Raw genomic sequence first — 22,003 nt, 5'->3', positions numbered from 1 at the left:
CTTTCATTATTAAAACCAAAAGCGTGTATAAGTACATGCAAATGTATTTTTCAGATTCACATTGTTTGCTCAGTATGCATTTCATCCTTTATGTGCAAATTAGGTGGTGGTTATTTTAAGGTATCCTTAAGCCTTATTCTTAACTTTTGTTTTGAGCTCTGGAAACTCATGGAAAATCAAGACAGCTTTATTTCTTGAGGTAATTTCTAAAATTGTATTATAGCATGTGGATTAAGCGAGCCCCTAAAGCTTGCAAATCTGTCTGCTAAGCATATTTCACAGATTGTGAAACAAATGTCTGTCTTACTTTGCATTCGTGTCCTTGGCTGATGTCTTATACAAGATTCTGAATTCTCCCTTCTTTGCATCTTGCAGCATGTGCTGATACTTGTTCTAGCTTGTCTGGTGGCCTACGTAAGCTGCCTGACTGGCTTCTGCCAAGCTGAATAGCTGACAACAGAGTTCTGCATGCTTCTTTCTTGATCCTCCTACTGTGCCCAGCCCCATGTATTTTCACAAAACTTTATCACAAATACAAATCACAAAGGGATAGCCCTTTTATCTTTATCCTGGTGTCGTACTTGATTGAAACTTGCTTAGAGTTTCAAGACATTCCATTTTTTTGTCTGCTGACTTTGAGAAAACTCTCCCTATCACTTTAAGGGACATTTTTCTTCTATGGATTTATACTTGCATGAAGGAGCTTTTTCAAAGTGTAATACAATAAACAATGCCTTTTTTCCCCCAAATCATTATTTAAAGGATTAAGTAGTGTCCTGAGTAGATTATCCCTCAACGGTATCTGAATAGGTTGGCTCTTAGTAATTCTGTGAGTGAGTGCAGAGTGCTCCCCAGAAATTACTAACCTTTTAGGATGCTACTTATTGATGAATGTTTCCTGCTTTCCATGTGAGAACAGGCTTTATGAGCTTTCTAACATACTTCTTATGTATACAGAAGTCATAAATACTTTTTACTCCTGTGTTCTTCCAAGGACACACCAGCTACTCTGGACTGACTGGTTTGAAGCTCCTAAGTGCAGGATGGCTCTGAATTACAGGTGGGCAGGATGGAATTCTGGTGCTGATCAGGCTTTCAGGTGGCATTACCTCAATTGGCAGTAATTCAGTGTCATGGGTGCTCAATTTAGGTTTTTAGATTTTTTTTCTGAAATTCCCCCTTTTGAACAAAGTACTTGGGAGACTTTTCCGTAAAGGGCTCCATTCTTTCCTCAGCAGGTTTAGTCATGATAAGTTAAGATGCTGGTTTACACAGGTGTATTTGAATAGCCTCTTTTTGTATTATCTGTCCATACTGATTGACAAAAGCCTATGCAATTCTTATTTACTTGTTCTGGTTTTGCCTCTTAGTAAAAACATTTTTCCCAATGAAGCAGTTGTTTATCTCTTCTAAAATGCTCTCAGCATAAAAATCCCGATATACTTTTTCCCCTTTAAGTCTACTATTCTATTTAGTCACTGCAGTTTTGCACTTTAGCAAAATTTTGGATGCTAGTTTTTACCACTTGGAAGTAATTTTTCTAGGTTGAATGGTATTTTTAATATTAATAGAAAAGTAGTTACCATTAAATAAACTGCATGGGAATGTTTATTTCATTCCAAAATGCTTGCTTGACGTCAAAATTGTAATATATTTACTATGGATTACTTTAGTAAATGCCTTGCAGGAGTGGAAATATGTTGAAAAAGACTTCAAATTTTGGAATATATTTGCCATAATAAAAAAATTTCTAAATTAGTCTAGTTGCTTACTCAAATATTCTGTAGTGGAATTTCCAGACTGCCATTTTTATGTTACCAGTCAGTGAACAGGAATTTAGTGTTTAATGCTTGGAAATGGAAGTGTAAGTCATGGATTTTTCCAAGGAAGGAATAAGCACACTGTAGGTGTTTATTTTTCAGATGGTTGGCTGGAAAACTGTCACACACTGAATCTGTAAATAGCCCTTCTGTGATGGAGCACAGCTCTTTATATTCTGTTTGAACATAAGTAGGCTACATAATGCAAGCATGACGACAGTTTCTATATTGTAAGCTCCTGTGAACAAAAAGATCTTGTAAGAATCTATTCAGTAAAAACAGCTATTTTCCTTCTTGACAATGCTTTTGGAACCTGTGTTTAAAAAAAATAAATCAGTGGGTTATGGAATCTTATTTTAGTCCCCCATTGAGGTGACTGTGGAGTACATGGCTTTTGTGTGCAGAGAAATGGCTGAATTCAGCACTTGGCTTCATAGAAACATCGCTGACGTCCATGGGTGATGCACACTTCTGTGGTCAAAACTTTGGATCCCTTGGCATTATGGCTTTCTGCTGAAAGGATTTACAGCTTCAGGGTACAGTCTGTAGTTTCAGACTTCAAATAGATGTTTGTAATAGCATTAAGAACTAATTTGAATAGCATTTCTTCTTTATTCTCGTTTTGAAATAATAGCAATAGATGCAGGCAACCTTCTGTGGAATTTTAATTTTTTTGTCATGTGAAAAGCAGTAGAATTAATATCAAGAAAATTAGTAAGTTAACTGGCATGCATTAGAGAAAATGAGTTGCAATTCACAAGTCTTTAAGAGGTGAAATTTTATGTGGAAGCAGAAGAAATATGGTTGGAGCTTTCAAGAATTATGATTAAATGGTAATGAAAATTGTCTCACTGTCTACTGTATCAAACTATTCTCTGCAATTTTATTCAAAAGAAAGTGTTCCAAAATTGCTTTAAAGTAATAGATCTGAAGGCAAGCCAGAATGCTACTTCAGCAAATGTCATCAAAGAGTAATAATAGCTCTTGAAGATTTTCAATCAGCTATTTTCCATCAGTGAGGGCAAGTCCACTGAATGATACCTTTATATTAACTTTGGGTGTACGTTTGTACTCAAAGTCTACCAGAGTAATACTGAGAAGCAGTTTCTGGGAGGAGGGACCACTAGTACCACTCCCCTTGCTGTTATGTTGGGGGAGTAAATAAAATATGGTTGTAGTGGTTGCTCGTCTGCCTTTTCTACTTTTGTTAGCTTTGAGCTTGCATCTGCAGTATTTCAGGACCTTCCAATAAGAAAATACAGATGGAACTGAGGAATGAATACTGTTGTATCTTCCCTTATATACTACTATTTTTATTCCTAGCCATGGTGAACTGATTTGATTTCCTCAGTGTGATCATGGAAGATTCATTGCAGCTCAAAAGCTCTGGTTTTGTTTCAGTACAGTCAGATAGAAATGACTTGGTTTGGGTTTCAACCATGGGATGTCACTTTCTTCTTTTGAAATTTTTGTTTAATGTGTTATAGGCATGTCATGTTTCAATGCACTGTGGAATCAAGTAGAGGTAATGGTGCAAATACTACCAAAACACAGGTTGATAGTCTGCTTCTAGCAGCTTCCAAAACACTTAGTACAAATCTCAGCTGGCTTCAGAGTTTTCTTGCATTAAAGAACCTTGGAACTCCTTGTCTAGCCAGCTGATTGAAAGTGCCCACCAAAGAGGTCCTGGATTATGAATCCAGAAACCACTAAAGTATTATCTGACTGTTTCAGAACATATTTTAAAACAAAACCTTGGTTGGTCCAAAAAAAAAAAAAAAAAAAAAAAAAATGGTTAGCTTGCTTAAATTGGTGAAGCTTTAATGTGCAGTAGTTCTTTATAATGGTAACTCTTGATGAAGAGGCTGAGTACAGAATGAAGATAAGATGACACAGATTCATTTCTTCTGCTTTTTCTCCTCAGTGCTGACCTTTTATCTCCTTCATTATGTAGAATGTACAAAGTGTGATAAAAATATCTTGACTTCTTTTGGTCTTTTTAGAAAAGTTTCAGTGAATAAAGAAGAATATTGAACCAAAAGTGTCACTTGCATTTTAATTCTGTCGTGATGATCAGTGTGTGTTTCATTAAGCCAGAGAGGTGGACAGCTTTGATTTTTTTTTTTTCCAGTATTGCAATATTTGGCAGACTGGGATGCTGACATCAAGCTTTTACTCTAATTGACATATTATATATAAATATATATATTTAGAAGACAGTCTTTAATACTTGAATCAAGATTGTAATCCTGCTCAATCAGCTCAAAATTTAGTTTTTAAAAATTCCTGTTTAGTCAAGTATGTTAAGTGTCTTCATCACTGTATTTTTATATATGTATATATCAAAACAAGTCTCAGTTTACTGGGGTTTTATACCATAAAACAAATATAGGTTCAGTGTTATGCAAGAGTTTTTAATTTGTGATGCTTCTTTTAGCTCCAGGGTGCATATCAAGAATTTTGAAAGTGTGTGCTTACTACCGGAACATCTGGATATAGGGAAGTCTTGATCATGCTTGCTTCAATTTGATAGGATTTGAGTAAAATGCACCCATTTGTGGGACTGGATTGTGGTGCACCTTTAGGATCTTTCTCTCTTACATCACAAATTATATTTGGGGAACTTTTTTCCTGTGTCTTTCTTCATCTACATCTTTTCTCGTAAGCTTGTCACGACATGAATGTCTTCATGCAAGAACATCCATTCCTCATCACTTCTTGATTTGGCTGCTGAAGATAGTTCTGCTTATGTCACTGTCAACATTTAAATGCATCTAGGTTAGCACTAAAGGCCCATGCCTCTGAAATGTGGTCCCTATTCAGTCTTCAAATACAGTATCTTTTAGATACCAATGTACAAGCCCAGCAGCAGTATTTCCTTGATGCCCCTTAACTCACCCTAACGCATGGGCAACGCGCAGAGGCGTCATTGGAGTGCAGCACTCCAGCTGTGTAAGTGTTAGAATATGTATGACGTGCTTAAAGAATGTATGAATCCCACTCGAAGCATGTGCCCTATCCACTGGACCTCTCCCTTCACTGAATCTAGCTTATAAATAACTTTACAGCTGTTGCCTCTTTAAAAAACAGTCTTTTTCACCTTCAGAAGGTGCCCCCTCACTGAAGAAATAGTTAAAAGGCTGGCGTTGGTTTAGTAGCTGATGGTATATAATGTCTCCTCTTTCTTTTTTTCTTGAATTGTTTCATCTTGCCAATCCACCTATCTGTTAATTACTGTCTGGATTTTTTTTCCCCACGCTGGTATTCAAATAACCTTGAAAAGGCCAGACTGCTGATGATTTTTCCTACTTACAAGGTGATCACCTCATGCTTCCTTAATTTCATAGTTACAAAATGCTTATGAGATGTTACTTTATATCTTGGGAGGTGCAGGAACATTTTTTTAAAATAAAACTTCCTTCAGTTTGCTGTTAATAGTTTACAGATGCTTTTTTTTTCTTTTTTCTTTTTTTCTATAGCATGCAAAAATGGCCTAATAACACATTTTGGTTTAAAAGCCCTTGTTCTTTTTTAGTTCATAATAAATATAGATGATCTTTGGAGGATTTTTCTTGCTTTCCTCTTTTTTAATCTCCACTGAGAGGAAGAGATTTATATAGATACCTATATTTATAGAAGCGTTCAACAAGTTTAAGTTAGAGGAGTTGTTTCCTGCCCTTCCCTTTCCATAGTTAGCCTTTTCTAAGTGTGGCATGTACACCACTTTCATGATGAGTTATAGACTGTTCTATTGTCCCTGACACCTTTTCTTTACCCTTTTTGCCTTAAATAGAAATAAATAATCAACATTGCAATCAACATTGCATCTGCATCCGGCCACGGGAATGATCTTGTTTACATTTATCTTGGCTAAAGATTATAATTTTGGTGTTTGGCTTTTTATTTTGTGGGTTTGTTTTTTCCCCTTACCACCCCACCCCTACATGCAATAGATCGAACTATAATATTGCTGTACAGTCTTTTTCAGGTATTTTGGTCTACTTTTAAGAAGCATCTTAGTTTCTTGAAGGTTGTCTGGATTATCTGATACCAGATTTTTGTGCAGTGGTGGGTGTGGGGGAAGGTTTTATCACTCACCTCCCAAGAGTTTTCTCCTTCCCCCTTTTGGCCCCCTACACTGTTACTGCATGAGCACTTGGTGTTACCTATAGATATGGTACCTAGAGATAATTTTGTAATTCAAGTGAATCACTTAATGAATTTAAACAAAAATAAATACAGGAGAAATACATAGAGGGTTGTTTTTAAAAAAAAACCACTTTGTTTTGATTGGCATTTATCCTACAATTTTAGGTATACGAAGGTATTTGAGTCTTGTGTCTTGAGTCCATGTACTATCTTAGTAAAGGTGCAGAATCTTTGTAGCTTTTCTGCTTGCTTTTGTATGTTTTGCTTAACATTTTAGAACATGGTCACTCATTCCTTTGCTCATTTTTCTGTTTGGAAGAGGAACAGGTTTTCCTGGAACAGGTGAAAGACTAAAATGAAGATGGGATTGCACACCAGATATGTGGCCTTAAGTTTTTATCGTTGAGTCTAGCCCTGTCTATCTGCAATAAGTATCTAATTTATGAAGTATGGTAGTGATAATTGGGCTGAATTAGTGCTCTGATAAGTATTGCTGACAAATATTCAAGCCTTATTTCTGAGAAGCTGCTTTATAGATATGAAAATACTGTCCAATAGGGCAGAGTTTTGTAGCCATTGAATAGTTCTTTAAAATGGCACTCCTATATAGTACTTAACAGAACTTGATGTAGTACTGACAGATTAGCTTTTATTTTATGTACCCTATTATATGGAATCAGATGTGTAAATTCTGTTAAAATGGCCCAATTTTTTCTCTATTTTTATGACTGGAAATTCAGTGACTAAAATAATTCTAAGTGTATGAGAAATAGTGAATGGTCATGTGTTTGCTGTTCCACATTATAAACAAAGTTAACGAGAGGAGCTGATGATGACAGTCTTAACTCCATGCTTTGTGCCCCTTTTTCCATTTTGTCACTGTGTGGGTGTTACCTTGACTTAATACACTGCACGTAGCTCTGTGTAATTTGGAAAACCAGTTTGCAAGCTTGTATTGCTGTGCTCTATGTAAATAAATTTGCAGATACTGTTTGTGCACTCTTTTTCTTGTTAGAAAGGTTTTGTGTTGCAGATGACTTCTCTGCTGAGGTGCTAACTCAGCATATATACTTATTTTGCTTGTAATACCTGTCTGATGATGTGATGAATGTGTAGAATATAAAATCATTGAGTATGCAACTCTGGAAAACCTAAGCTTATAACCACTAAGCTCATAACCACAAAGCAGAAGAAACTGGCCTTTGACATTTTAAGTCGTATGATAATTCTTACTCCCTCTTTTCCCTGTGTTTCTGATCTGGGTTTGCCTGGTGTGGTAGAAATTTGTATGGCTAAGTTAAGAGCTGTGTTATTGCATGAGTAGGCGTGTATAGCCTTAACAGTGTTCTGGATTAAAGATCAAGGTTGCCAATCACTGAATGCTCAAGCCATTGTAAGGATTTTGAGGAGAAAAGTATACTCAAGTATGGGTGGTCTGTCAGTTAATTTTACTTCGTAACTGTCAGACTTCCAAAAAGAAATTGTGTCTTTTTAGTTTCCTTTGTTTGGGGCAGATTTTTTATTGGGGAAAGGAGGATGTATGTTGATTCATCTTTGGCTAGTAAAATGACACTAAGAATTGTGCAAATATTTTTAAGGCAAGTAACTTAATTCATTGCCATCAGTCCTGGCTAGCTCTTTTCTTGAGCCAGCCAGCATTGATATGACTTGTCTTGCTCATCAAGTAAGTTTCAAAACTTTTGAATCCCAAGGGCAGGAAAAAGAAGAATTTTTAATGATGGAGAATGTTACTATTTCCTGAGTGCAGTTGGCAGAACACCCTTAAAGGCAGTTGAGAAAAATACACTATTACTGTGCTTGTTTAGCTCTTCATTATTAAACTTCCTCACTTCAGTGGGTTTGAGTTCTCGGGATTTTTTGGTTTTACTTCAACACACATTGAATTTACACTCCGGATGAGTGCTGAGTTCTAGAAATAAACATTTCTTGGCTTTTCCCTTCTCTCCTTCAGCTTGCCTGTCCCATGCAGACACATAAACACCCCTGCTCCTGCACTTGAAGGACCAGTGGAGGTTAGAGGGCTGCTTGAATTCAGGTGCATACTAGTGCACAGAGAGCAGGGCTTTCTGACCCTGCCCATGAATGGATAGCTCTGGAAGCTGTTTATACTTTACTGTCTGACCCTCCCTCTACTGTCCCAGCCACTAGGAAAATGAAACCATCAAGTATGATTATTCATTCCAAATAACTTCAAGATGTTTATCTCGCTGTCCTAAGTAAGGGCTAAGGCAAGATAATTAACATGTAGACAGAAATAGAAACTAATATGTTGATAGGAAAAGATCAGCAAGTATATATAGTGGAAGTACACGGATTACATAAAGTGAACCCTCCAAGGGCAGTTGTAAAGTCTGCCAGGGATGAGAGAAAAGAATGAACTATATTGTTCTGATTTATAGCTTCCTAGGTGTTTGTCTTATTAGCTTACATAATTACCAACACATTTATTTTCATGTTAGTTTTCTTCCTCCCATTGTTAGGTTTACTAATGTAGTTATTGGCAATAGGCAATAATTTTTGTGACTTGCCTTTTTTTTTCTTTTTCTGTGGTTTTGTGTCCTCATTTTTTGTGTCTTATCTACATGTGGAGATTAAATTATAGAACTATTTATGACATTCCGTCATTTTGTGTTCCCACTACTCCATATACTCATTTGACTCCTTGTTTCTTCTTTCACCCCTGAAAGAAATAAAAAATTTATAGAATCGTTAAGGTTGGAAAGGACCTCAAAGATCATGAAGTCCAAATGGTCTGTTAAATTTCTCTACCTCAAAGATGCTACTACTGAAGAGTCTGTTGGATACTGTTGGTATTAGGGAGTACTTTAGGTTTTCATTGGGTAGCTTGCCTACAGTTTTTAGAACTCAACTTTTAAAACTTCAGCCCCAGAATCTGTACCTTAGGGAAAGGAGAAACCTGAGGAAGCACAGCGAACTATGTTGTCATTTCATACTGTTCTTACCCATTTGTTTTTTCTGATCATTGTTGCTCAAAACAGAGCAGTGTCCTCTTGCACTGATGAAGTCTGTGTTCTTCAGCATTGGACATAATTTGGTATCTGGATGAGAGCATGTATTTTTAAGCTGGTAATCTCCTTGCCCTTGTTCTCTTTCTTTGGGTCACTAGGGAGTCTCAAAAAGGAGATGGGAAGTAGCAAACTTGCTGAAGAAACAGGGAAGAAAAACAACTCTCTGATAGTATCAGAACATCAAATCCAAAAGTTCTGATAATCTTGCTCTGTTCTTGTTCCAGACAGTTAGCCTGTGGTTAACAAATGTTACAGGACCTGAACACCACAGAAGAAACATTGCAACACTCAGGATTTTGTAATGGTGGTTTTGTAACTTTGACTCTTGGTTTCTACAGTAAAGCTCAGGACTTTCAACATAGGGCTGCTGCCTTAAATAACACTTCATGAAATGAGGCAGGGGTAGTGTGATTTATTATTTATTTTCATTTGTAAAAGTAAGTCCTGATTGTTTTTTAATAATTAAAGTTATTTAATCTACTAACTGAGACACTGTAGACTGCATTTTTGTTTTAATCAAGCATAGCAGTAAGGATATTAGACCACTGCAAATGGATTTTTTTTTTCCCCTGAATATTAGTTCTTGGCTTATTCTGTGTTGTGAATTGAGTGTTAGTATGAAAATATTTTTTTTTCCTGGATTGTTTCTTTAAGAATGACTTATGGTACAATCTTACTAAATAATAATGAGAAAATGGAACAGACTAGGGCTGGTTTCTTTGCCTTTTAAAACAGGTAATGTGAAAACCTTGTATGTATCAGTAGAAGGCTCCATGTTTATTTTAAATACTGAAAATTTATTTTGTGAGGTGTTGAATATTCTTAGAAATAGTTGATTTGTTTACAGCTAATATAATGCAGTAAGACAGTAACCTATAATCTTGTTTTAGATGACGAAGTTATTTCTGAAAGATGGCTGTTTTAAGACTTGTGAAGTCATTTTTCTTGGGCCTTAGTAATGTGTAGAAGGCCTTAAGGACAGCAGAGGATTTTTTAATGTCTTACTGTCTTAATCCTCCTGGGATCTGTGCATCAAAATTTAAATGTAGAGTTACAAAGGGGTGCAAGTGCTTAGGATCTACCTGTCCTACTTTAAGCTGTGCAGTCCAAAATAGGGCTTTTGAAGACTTTCATAATCTCTGGACTGCTAGCAAGCTTTGACATGCTTAGCTATATAAAGGTCTGCAGCTTGGATGCCAAAGGCTGCATTCTTTTGAACAACTCAAACTCTTCTGTAGTCTCCTATGAGCCTTTACAGCAAAAATACCTCTTTTTACCTCTTACACATAGATGCTGCAGTCATCTCAGTAGCCTCAGAGAATGCAAAATGACTCAGTAGCAGGCTGAAGAGCAAACCTTCTTTACTTTCTTATCAGTATTCACCTTGGATGTGGAAAGCCTGTTTTCCTTTTATGCTCAGGTGATTCATGCCCATGTTTTCCAGATGAGCATCCTAACCGCTGGCCTATGGAGTCATGCTTGGTGCTTCCACTTCCGAAGTCTTTAAGACACTTGACAGCCTAATTCCAGACCAAGGGCAGGATCCAAGACATACTCGGCATGATTTCCCATGTCAGCTCAAGTGGTTCACTGCCTGGCATGATGACTATTGATGAATCCTCAAGTATCTGTGTTTCTGGGTACGGGTCGTGAGCTTGGGGACTCAGGCCTGTTCTCACTGCATGTGTATCCCCATCCATATCTTGACAGTGTTAAGGGGATAACCACTGCATCCCATCTTCCTGGGGGCCTGGGTAGAGGAAAGGACCTGCTGTTTATTCCTGTCTTTCTTTCAGGCACCCACATTAGGTGCTCCCAGAGCACTGTAGTCTTGTTACCTCTTACTTTCTTTCAGAGTCAAATTTAATCTCACTGTCAGCATCTACACAAGTTATTGAGTTGTCCTTCAGAGCTCCTTCTCTTTTCCTGAGCTGAGCCTGTTTTTAAGTGAGGGCTTCTAAGGAAAGGTGCCAGGAATTTGGTATAAGTAGTCTTTCACGCTAAGGTAACTTTTACACTAAGTTAACTTCATAATAGCAGAGGGTTTCACTACTAAAAGGGGATTTTAGCCTGTGGCACAGTAAACATCCTTAACTTTAACCTAGTTAAGTAGAGCCATGGAAACAGAGAAAGCTATTCATTTGAGGAGTTATACATGATTATTAATGAAGTTTAAAACTTGTGGCTGTTTTTTGCAACTGTTTTATAAAACTTCATGGTTCTGTCATAATCCCATGTTATAGTAAAATGAACTAAATGTACTTAAAATTTTGACTTAACTATAAGGTTTTATCTGAGGCTGCATGGGAGAGTTCCAAATATCGTGTAAAAGCTTCAGTTTAAATTTAGTCCATTACTTAAATGATAATGATTTTCTAAAATAGTTCCCTAATTTAAAAAAAAAAATAAAATTATAACACCCTCAAAAAACACTCTCCCCAAAAAGAGAAAGAAGAAAAGCCAACAAACCCAAACCTGTGTGCTGTGCTACATTTAGGAAAATATTCTGAAACTGGCGTACAAATAAACCAGAAAATGTCAGAAATGTAGGTTTTATGCCCTTGTCACTGCCATCAGTAGTTTAGGTTGTCTCTAAAAATCTTCCCAGCAGTTTTCTGATGAAGGTACTATTAAGAAAAACAAACAAAAACACTAAAAAAGCCCCACCACCAAATAAAACCAAGCAACAACAAAATACAACAAAAAAATACCAGCCAAGAGACAGCCCTTCCCCTCCCCCTCCCCCCCCCAAAAAAAAGCATACCAAAACCAATAAAAAATACTAAACCCCAAGCATCACAAAATAGAAACCGGAAAACCTCAACAGTTTGAGGCTTGGACTGAGGTTTAAGAAAGAGAGAATGGTAATTAATCCATATAGTTGCTTCAAAGACAGCTTAGAAATGAATTCTCACTGTAATGGGGGGAAAAAGTATTTTCCCAAATCTGTTCCTCCTAATCTCTACATTTCAGTCCGTGTACTTTTTCCACAAAATTACTGAAAGCTATTGACCTGAGGGATTTGTTTTCCGTTCCAAAGTCTTGAAATTTTCCTCCTGGCTAATTACAGCCTATTACTCTAGACTTTGGTCCCTTAGCAGTAACATTTTCCATCTTAAGATGGGTTGTCCCATTCCAGTGAAGAGCATGTTGTCTGAGCGCTGAATGGAATTACTACCAGTGGAAACTATGCTGCAAGAGACTCGATAAAGCAGCTGCTGTGCAAACCTCAGCTGTTTTTTCCATCCTCCCGAGCGCTGGTCATTAGCATAGGGAAGCTGACTAATGTGCTGACGTCACCTCTTTCCAGTCCCTGCTTACATTTTGTTCCTGACTGCCTCAAAGCATGCAGGACTTTGTTCAGGAATTCGTTGTCACATACAGGATGCTCTGAAACCTACCTTTTTTTTTTTTTTTTTTTTTAATTAAGGGGCTGGACTTCATTCCCTTATAAACGCTGCCTGCAGGACCAGCGGCTTCCTTAAAAGTCGGTGGCTGCAGCGGAACAGCGAGTGTTGCTTTGCCGAAGCACAAAATGCATTTTAGAAATTTTAACTACAGTTTTAGTTCTCTGATTGCCTGTGTGGCAGATAGTGATGTCTTCAATCAAGCAGAAACAAGGGTATGCGCTATCTGTTTTATTTCTATGGACTGCTCGCATATGTAGGTGCTGTCTCAAGTTGTTTAAAATAGGGATACCTTGATAGTTTTATGATTTGTAAGAAAATTTTAGTTTGAAATGAGGGTCTTGGGTTTTACAAGCCTGTAACATATGTCTCTGATCTGAATGACTCTTAACTCTGAAAATTATTAGATCTTAGCCTATGTGTTCTTGAAAATTATCAGAAGTTTACATCCAGACTTTCTTGACTGTTGGTATAATGTATTCCTCACTTCAGTTTTCAGTACATGTTTGCATCATAATTTTTGTATAAAGTTTTACTTTATTTATAGCACACTTTATACTTTTCATAGGATTTTTAGGCTGGCACTGTAGCATAATGTTAAAACTCTTAAGAAACCTCAGATTTGTATTTAGCTGACTAGAATTCATAATAATCCAGTCCTGATACAGTGAATTGTTGACTGCTAAGATGCCTTAAGGACAAAAATAACATTTTGTTTAGTGTCAGGTTGCCAGGATGATATTTATGACCTCTATAATTGCACATGTTTTTTAAAAAAAACTTCATATATTGCACAAATCTTGCAGGTACTCTCTTTTTTAAAATGTTGCCTGTAAACTTTGAAAGGCACATGTGGGCTCGGCTTACTTTTCATGGTCACATCCAGATCTCTCTGGAGTACAGGAAGCTAACAAGTACAGGCTTTGTCTGCAGAGGTTCCTTGGCTTGTTTCATAGCTCATTTGGAAGAAGCCTAAGTGTGGCTCAACAAGAAGAAGGACAGGTCTGATTTTAGAATAGCTTTGACATACAGTGGTTCTGTGCGTAGCTTTGGTGAGTTTCTGAAACAGAGCTTTTCAGAGAGGAAAATGAAATTTTAAAGTAATCACTGCCTTCTTTTGTAATCTTGGCTTTTCTTCTCCTCTTTCAAAATGTAACAGAAAAAAAAATTAGGCAATGGGATTTTATTTTTTTTTTAACACCTGTTTATTTTGGATTTGTACTGAACCTTCTAGTAAGCCTTTCTGAAGAGAAAATATTTGAAATCTGAATGCTTGATCTATTGCCATCACTGAAATAAGGCTTGCAACTAGATACTGCGTTTTTTCAATGTGAGCCTGATTCAATTTGCATGTGCATGGCAGCTTCAGCATCTCCTGCTTCTTTGCCCTCCTTTGATCTGGTGTCCTGAAGTAAGAGTGAAAGGACTCTTCTTATTAAGGGTATAAAAACCAGCCATGTCAGGTTTGCAAAGATGCCCGAGGAGCACAGATCCAAAGAGCAAAATGGAGATAGCCAGCTATTGGTAAAGGTGATTCAGTCTTTTTAAGAAGATAGGACAACAAAGTTAACTCAGCTGCAGATCTATGAGGGCTTGGTCCAGTTCCTACTTTTTCTACAGAAGTCAAAACAGAAAGTGTGTCAAAGGCCCTTCAGGAACTGGATGATTAGTACTTCAGATTTAGGATAGTGGGAGCCTTTTTAGAATTCAGTTCCAGAAATAGAAGAGGCTATTAAGATAGTTAGCTAATATATTCACTTTCATAAATGAAAGCAGAAGCTTTTAAAACAGGAGATGTTCATTAACTGTATTATGCATGCTGGGTCACTGAAGAAAATTACATTTAGCTTGCAAATGTGTTTTTTGGTTTCTTTATTAAAGCTATTTTGTTGGTTTCCTTGAAAATTTCACACTTAGACAAAGGCATGTTTGGCAGACATGATTTTCAAGGCCTTTGGATATAAATTTTATAGGACAAGCATTTCTTTTCAGTATCTTGCCAATACTGCTATTTCTGTTATGTCACTAAATCAGAATACCATGTTCAGCACTTACTTGATAACCTATTTTTTAATAAGGAAGAAAAATACTGCTATAGAGAAAACAAGTGATAGGTTAGAAATATTTTTTATAAAAAAGAGAGAAGAAAAAGGACTCTAAACTGTTTTAAATACATCAATATTCAAGTGGTAGTGTGCCTCTACTAGTAGCTGTTTTAATTTATTTTTGTAATTTATTTCTGTGTTTCTTTAGGGAAAATGTGGAGTGTTGCATTTTCACTTTCTTCTCTGGTCCATTCTTTTCAGGCCAAATTTGAATCACTGTTTAGAACATACGACACAGATATCACCTTTCAATATTTTAAAAGCTTCAAAAGAGTACGAATAAATTTCAGTAACCCATTATCTGCAGCAGATGCTAGAATCCAGTTGCACAAGACAGAGTTCCTTGGAAAGGAACTAAAACTTTATTTTGCTCAGGTAAGTCCTTTTGTCATTATTCTTACAAGGTACTAAAGCATAACTTGTGATGTTTCCACACATCATGCTAATAAACACTGATAATTTTTTCAGTTTGATTAGAGAATCACACATTGTTCTAAAGCTACAAGTATTTGAAGGCTATTGCATATTTTGCTTTTATGTCTCCCTCTGGATTCTTTTGATAACCTTGGGGAAAGGGAGTAGATGATGGTTAGCAGCACAGTCAAAGAGTACTTAATGGGGTGGGGTAAGCCAAGTACAGTCTGTCAGCAGGACACATGCACACATATGTGCTCTCAAGTTTTATCTGAGGGAATCCAAAATGCAGAACTATACATTCAGAACTCTACCTTTTGATCCTGCTTTCACTTTTACAGATTTGTTTGGTTAGCACACGTTTGTATCTGAGGTTTGCCATCAAGTGCAGCTCTAGAGCTGGCTATAGTCTGCTGCTGAAGATGCAAAACTCAGGTTCTGGCAAACAGGGTGCTTTTTGGTAGTTGCTATGTATTTTCCTATGTAAATTTAATGGAAAAAATAATCTGTGTGTGTCTGTTTCAGATGTCCCTAGGGACAGTCCTGAAGGAGCCAGTTTATTTATATACCTTCTAGAATTCTCACCACTCTCACTTGTGGTAATGAGTTTCAGCATTTGTCATTAGGCCTTAAAGCCCATAACCAGCTTCCTCCTACTTCAGTTTTTTCAGGGCAGATATCTTCTGGTAAAATTTTTGTAAAAGTTAATGATGAGAAGAAGCAGATTTGCATACTTCATTGCATGTTTCATCAGAGTTAATGGATGGGGTGGCTTGTCTATATTTTGTATACTGGGTCTTCCATATAGCTCTCTTCAATAATATTGTTATGTGCTGCCACCTTGAGTGCCTGTTACAGCATAACATCTATCCAAGCCTTACAATTCCTCACAAATGATGGATTCATTGATAATAGTGAAACAGCTTTAGCTATTTTTGCTTTTTTCAGACTTTGCACATTGGAAGCTCACATTTGGCACCACCAAATCCAGAAAAACAATTTTTGATTTCACCTCCTGCCTCTCCACCTGTTGATTGGAAGCAAGTAGAAGATGCTACACCAGTCATCAATTACGACCTTTTATATGCTATCTCCAAGTTAGGACCAGGTAAGAAGGAGTAGAAACACTGGATTTTTGTTGGATAAAGCACCTGTTAGTCTTCCCGAATTTCTATAACTTTTCAAATTAATTGCCATCTACCGATTAAATTTCTAATACTAGAAAAAAAGTAGTATTAGACAGTAGTTTCTTAGATGTATAGTAATTCTACAGGATCACTTGGAATCCTAGACCTCCACAATGTAATCTGTTCTGTGAGTTGTAGAGATCATGAATGTTAACTTCAATAATATATTAGCTTGTTCATCAGAAGAAGCTTCCTGAAAATGAAGAGGCAGTTGCGTGGTTGTGTTCCTTATGCAGGGGTTGGAATGTCCTGTTTCAGATTCAGACAACAAAACCGCTTAACAGCTGTGTAGCTCTGTGACAGGATTATCTCTGCATCTGAGACAGTAGTATGTGTAGGAGGGAAACTATCAGTATCAACCTAATTTTCTTTTGGAGTTAAGAGTCAGAAGTTCCTTCCATTCCTTGCTCCTTCTATTTTTATCTGCTGCAGTTTATTCATTTATTGGAAACGTTTGAGATAGCTTCACCCTGAGAAGAAAAAATAGCAGTTTTGTCTTTCTTCCCCACTGTCTAAACTAAAGGAGATATTAAGAACTTATCCCTTATTTCTAGTGCTATCCCATAAGTTGTTTGTTGTTTCAGCTAAACATGCTGTGTAGTCTGTTTATAGGTCTATTTATTAAAAATAGGTAGTACACAGATAGGAGAAACAGGTATACCTGCAATTTGTGTTAAACCAAATACTACTTTCAGAAATGGATGTAAGGGTCAGCTAGATTGATCTAACTCTGAATTTAAACATGTTTCTACTTTCCTGTGATTATTGATCACATCCCTTCATGTTAATTTGTATCTCAGTTAAGATAACTTTCTTGATGAGAATGGAGACAAATTGTATTTCCCAAAATATAAAACTATGATTTAACCTGTCTGCAGTGGTACTATTAAGTTCAGAGGAGACAAGAAATGGCCATATTCAAACCAGTCTCAGAATAAAAAATAGGGTCTGAATCATTTTACTGTAGTATTCTTATATACCTGTTTACCTACCAGCTTAGGGAACACATCATCTTAGGTCATCTGGTCAGGGGTGGAGAAGGGGTAGGGCAGAATTTTTAGCTCCTCATGCATCAGCTTTCCATGTAGTAGTTTCTTGGTTGAGTGTATAGATTTTAATAAAAATAATGTGAATCTCACAAACAACTAAGGAATTCTTACCAGTGAAAATTCATGTCTTTGCAATTTGTGAAGGGACAAAAGTCTGTACTTATGCTGGCACAAAAGTTGGAGCAGATTATTGCTATTTTTAAATAAATGTAGTCTTTTAAATTGTATATGAATCATAATGGCAAGAGCAGTTTATAGGAAAGGTATTACAGTTGGAAGTGGAGGTATAAAAACTAAACAGTAAAAGTTGGTCCTTTTTCCTGTGCAAGTTCTGTTACTGCGATTCTCTACAGTAAGCGCAGATCTGTGATCCTTTTTCCCATGAGATTTTTCATATATATTGTGAATATTTATATCCTATAAAACTCTGACTCTTGATGTAATCTTTGGGATATGGAGTCGGTGACTTGGTACCAAGAAGCAAATGGTGGTTACTCTAGCTCAATGGCTTGAGAATTTCTGAAGAACTGGAGGGAAGAGCCTTTTCCTCTGTGGAGATGCACTTTGTGCCAGTTCCCCTTCCTGATTCTCCAGGAAAAAGAGCAGAGACCACTGCTTGGCCCACTAGAGTGTGCTGCTTGCCACAGGTGTTACTTCTTTTGAACAGCTGATGTGCTGGTCACTGTAGTGGTCAGAATGCAGACAGCTCTCTCCATTGAGAGGCAAATGAATATCAAGTAACAAGAAAAAAAAAAAGTTTATCAGGGAAGTGGTGAAAAAAATAGTTTGCACTTTCCCTGATCTAATGTAAGATTAAAATTATTTAACACCTGGTTAGATTTAAAAGGAATTCTTTATATTATGGAGAAGTATTATGGTCAATAAAAAATTGTATCATAGCTCTTTAGGCACTGGCTGTATTATATCCAAGTATTTCAAGTTATTTGTGAAACCGAAGTGTGTTAGAGCTCCTCTATGGGAGGTTGGAAGAACTGCATCCAGCTTTCCTAATGCTGAAAGGTTTCTGAGGGAAGGAAGATACTGTGGTTTTGTCATACTTCAGGAAAACAAAAGTCTTCCTGAATGTGGATAAGTAATCTTGTTCATTTTAAATGACAGCCCTTCTCTCCCCCCGAAGAAGAGTTTAGATTGCTTATGTAGAGCACTTTCTTAAACACCTAGGATAACTTCATTAAACTTGCTTTGAAGAGATAAGCTGAGCTATGTTGCTTTGAAGACAGAAGCTAAATACTTCTGGATGGTAAATGTGACTCTTGGCAATGCACCTGCCTGCACTATCTAATGCAGTGCCATCAGGTTTTTGTCATTAGTGTATTACTTACACAATTTTATGAATTCCCTTTAGTAATTTTTTTCATATTTTTCTACAGAATGGATCCTTTTTAACCAGTTCTGCTAATATTTGAATTTTCAGGAGAAAAATATGAGCTACATGCTGCAACTGACACTACTCCTAGTGTTGTCGTCCATGTGTGTGAGAGTGACCAGGAAAATGATGTGGAAGAAGAAATGAAGAAACCCAAACCAAAAATAATTCAGACAAGAAGGCCAGATTATACTCCTACCCATTTAAGTTGAACAATTGTTGTTTTTCAAGCATTACAAGTAGATATATGCAAGGGAAACATTTGCTATGGAAACAGCAGGTCACAGGTTTGGTGGCAACAGCAGCAGTTACAGTAGGAGAAATTCCAATATAAGTTTGCTCAGAAAAAATACAGGAAGTTTCATCCTTATTTTTGATGCTGCAGTTTGATGAGTATCATGAGCATGTTCCCAGATCACTGAGAACAAGAGATAGGCAGAAGATGACATTTTGAGACATAACAGGACAAACTAGGTTTATTTTTGGGGGGCTACTGTAGGCAGTTCCATTATAAGGCAACTAGGGGAAGCTTTCTTTGTTCTGGCTCACATAAATCCTCAAACTAATAGGCAAGTCCTTGTGTGGAGTACATAACGATAACAGAGGTGGTTTTAAAGATTAAGGTATGGGAATTGTAAACCTTTTTCTTATAATAGATTTTGTGCATGTGTATTCTTGGTCTTCTAAAGTAACTTTGCATTATTTTCTATAGTTTCTTACATGTTTCTGAAAATCTGGGAAATTGTTTAAAGTATTTATTATCTCAGCATCCCAGACTTACTACAAGACATATATATACCGATATATATTTATATTTGTTTTTATTGGCACTCATTTTCCAGCAGGCATACAATTCCTTCAGCACCTTATTTTGGTGCTATGCAACTTGTGCTTTTAAAGTTTTAACCTTTTAAATGCCTATGTAGGTTTTTATCTGGCAAAGTAATGGAAAAATGTGCAATAGAAAAGTTGTTTAAATAAGTTGATTTTAAATTATTTAAGTTTAATTTATATCTTCGATAACATTTGTTCAGTAACTGACTTTCTCATTTGGAAAAATGTATTCTTAAATGTATAAGTAAAGCTGATGTTACATATTCACAATAATGTAATTTTTCAGTGAAAAAAATAGTAATGGAGAGACATGAACTCTTCTCCGTATCTGAATCTGCGTTGTTGTGAGCAAAGGTTTAACAGTGATTGAAAAATTGCACACAGTGTGTAGAACAACACAAAGAGGTGGGAGTGCCTTTTCTTCATTCATTCCTGATGTGAACTGTTCTACAAGCTGCACACTTGTATCTTTTTCTACTGGCTTTTTATGTCCATAAGTATAAACTTTCTTAGCTTTGCTTCCAAAATAAGCTGGTATTTAGAAATGCTTAATGACAAGTAATGACACATACTTAAGTAATGGATATACATGGGAGAAGTTTTAGGGTTTTTTATATGTTAGTGTTTAAAGACAGTAGCTCATGACATAATTTTAAAGGAAGAAAGATGCCAGAAGTGTATTTTATCACTTGTTTTTTTAAATTAAGGTCCTCACTTTGAAATAGGTTTCAGTATTTTTTCTTACAATATAGTAACTGATATCTGTAGGAAAAATTCAATTACAGTTTTAGAAGAGGGAATGTTTGAACCTTCTCAATATATATTTTAGAAATCAAAGCATGGGTCTCTGTTGGTTTGATTTTGCCCACAGTTGGTCTGAGAATGAGTTCTGTAGCTGGAGTTGATATAAAGAAATCCATTCTGTGCCATCTGAAGCAAACATTGACTTAAATGCCCAGGTTCATACCACATTTTTAAAAAAATAGTATATATTTGAAAAAAGCAAGGTGTACAATAAAGCCATTCCAAGCTGTGGTGCAGTGTAAGGGCAGTGTTATTGAAGACCTGTCATAATACTAAGCAAAGTAGCAATGGATACCCTGTGACCACAGGGAACAGGAGTGTACTGAACTTCAGGACTACTTGGCAGTTACGATCCTGTTTTGATGGCTCTGCCCTGAAATAAATGCTGAGACTTGGGTTCTTGGACCTAACTCAAGTGGCATTCCCTCCCTGCTAACAGTGTTAAGAGCTAATGCCATGTATTGCTGGAGCCATCTTCTATGGAAATGAGGGTGCATGAGGTTACTTTTTGTGTTGCTGGGGTGTAACAATCAGCTGGGTACAGGGACTGCTTATTAACACTCAAAATAAATAAATACAGAGAAACTTTGTAGGTTTGCCACAACTTCCCTTAACCCTTTCCAAGATTGTTTTTCCATGTTTCTCAAATTACTGCTGCGCTTGGTGTGAAACTTCTTTCAATTCAAAATTTTTGGAATAGTTAATTTTCTGTTCTTTTTCCATCTTTCCATGCTTACCAGTCAAAGCATTAGTTTTGCATTAGAAACTGGGGTAGTTGCTGTTCTGTTTCCTACCAATCCTAAGAAATCAGTTCTACCTTTCAATTAAAAATAACAGAATATTAAATACCAGTATGGTTTTCATTTTAATACACTGACATCTGCCTCATAAGATGGGCACTAGAAACCATGGAAGTCTTGGGATGGCTACGGTGTGTTTTCCCTTCTGATGGTAATCACAAACAAAGGTTGTTAGATGCTAATTTGCCTGTATTTTTGGTTTTATATACTGGCTTGTGCCACCTTCTGATATTACTACAGTGTGTTGCTTGCTTTTTCTGTTTGTTTTGGGATTTTGTTGTTGTTGGGTTTTTTTTTTAATGTTCAGATGAATGCTGTTAGTATTTTATACAGTTGTATAGAATGGAACTTATTTAAATTAAAATATTTTGTCTTCTTGTAAGTGTTGTGGTATTTATGCATAAAACTAATTGAAGATTTTGTGCCAAAATCTGAACTTTAAGCTTCTTAACACTTCTGATTTGAAAAAGGTAAGAATATTGTCCCAGGTCATATCCTTACAAACCAAAATAATTGATTCAGAGAAAAACTTTCCAGCCTTCTGCTTATGAGACCTGTGTGAGCAAAAAGTATGAGAATCTAGTAATGAATAAAGTAGTCCAGAATATTCCAGTTTAAGACGGATTCTTCAGAGTCTGAAGTTGATGTGCTTCCTACTAAATGCATCAGGATCTTACTATTCTGTAATAATCCCTGTGCATTCATAATATCCTTACCAGTTTTCTTCCACATTAGTAATTCTATTTTGAAGTCTCTTAAAATATGAAAATATGTCAGCATTTAAATGGGTTTACCTACTAACTGTAAGTCTTTTGTGTTGCAAAACATGTTATGCAAAAAATATTTTGAAGCTTTCACTCTCAATATGGGTAGAAATCCTTTCACATAAGAAAGGAGTTACTGATAATAAGGTTCATCATTCATCTCTCCTTATGGCTAGGAAGTGTTGATGCTTGTAAGAAATTGTTCTATACACAGAAGTGGTTTGAAACAACAA

At 36.4% G+C, this 22,003-nt stretch overlaps 1 protein-coding gene across 2 annotated transcripts in view; it reads left to right on the top strand.

Moving 5' to 3' along the window:
* Window positions 1-21,388, top strand: part of RCAN1 (regulator of calcineurin 1) — a 39,917-nt gene extending 18,529 nt beyond the window's left edge. Inside the window, exons 1-4 of one of the 2 annotated variants that reach the window (XM_008496649.2) lie at window positions 12,426-12,641; window positions 14,733-14,906; window positions 15,894-16,053; window positions 18,617-21,388. In XM_008496649.2, the coding sequence (XP_008494871.1) occupies window positions 12,555-12,641; window positions 14,733-14,906; window positions 15,894-16,053; window positions 18,617-18,780 (585 nt within the window). In that variant the 5' untranslated portion in view covers window positions 12,426-12,554 and the 3' untranslated portion in view covers window positions 18,781-21,388. Of the gene's footprint in view, window positions 1-12,425; window positions 12,642-14,732; window positions 14,907-15,893; window positions 16,054-18,616 lie in introns of those variants that run through there. The other variant, XM_030445553.1, reaches the window with a different exon arrangement.
* The last annotated feature ends 615 nt before the right edge of the window (window positions 21,389-22,003 follow it).

The sequence above is a fragment of the Calypte anna genome, chromosome 1 (genome assembly GCF_003957555.1).
Source record: "Calypte anna isolate BGI_N300 chromosome 1, bCalAnn1_v1.p, whole genome shotgun sequence".
NCBI lineage: Eukaryota > Metazoa > Chordata > Aves > Apodiformes > Trochilidae > Calypte > Calypte anna.
Note: the sequence above shows the minus strand (reverse complement) of the source record. Positions and strands in the feature narration are given on the sequence as shown.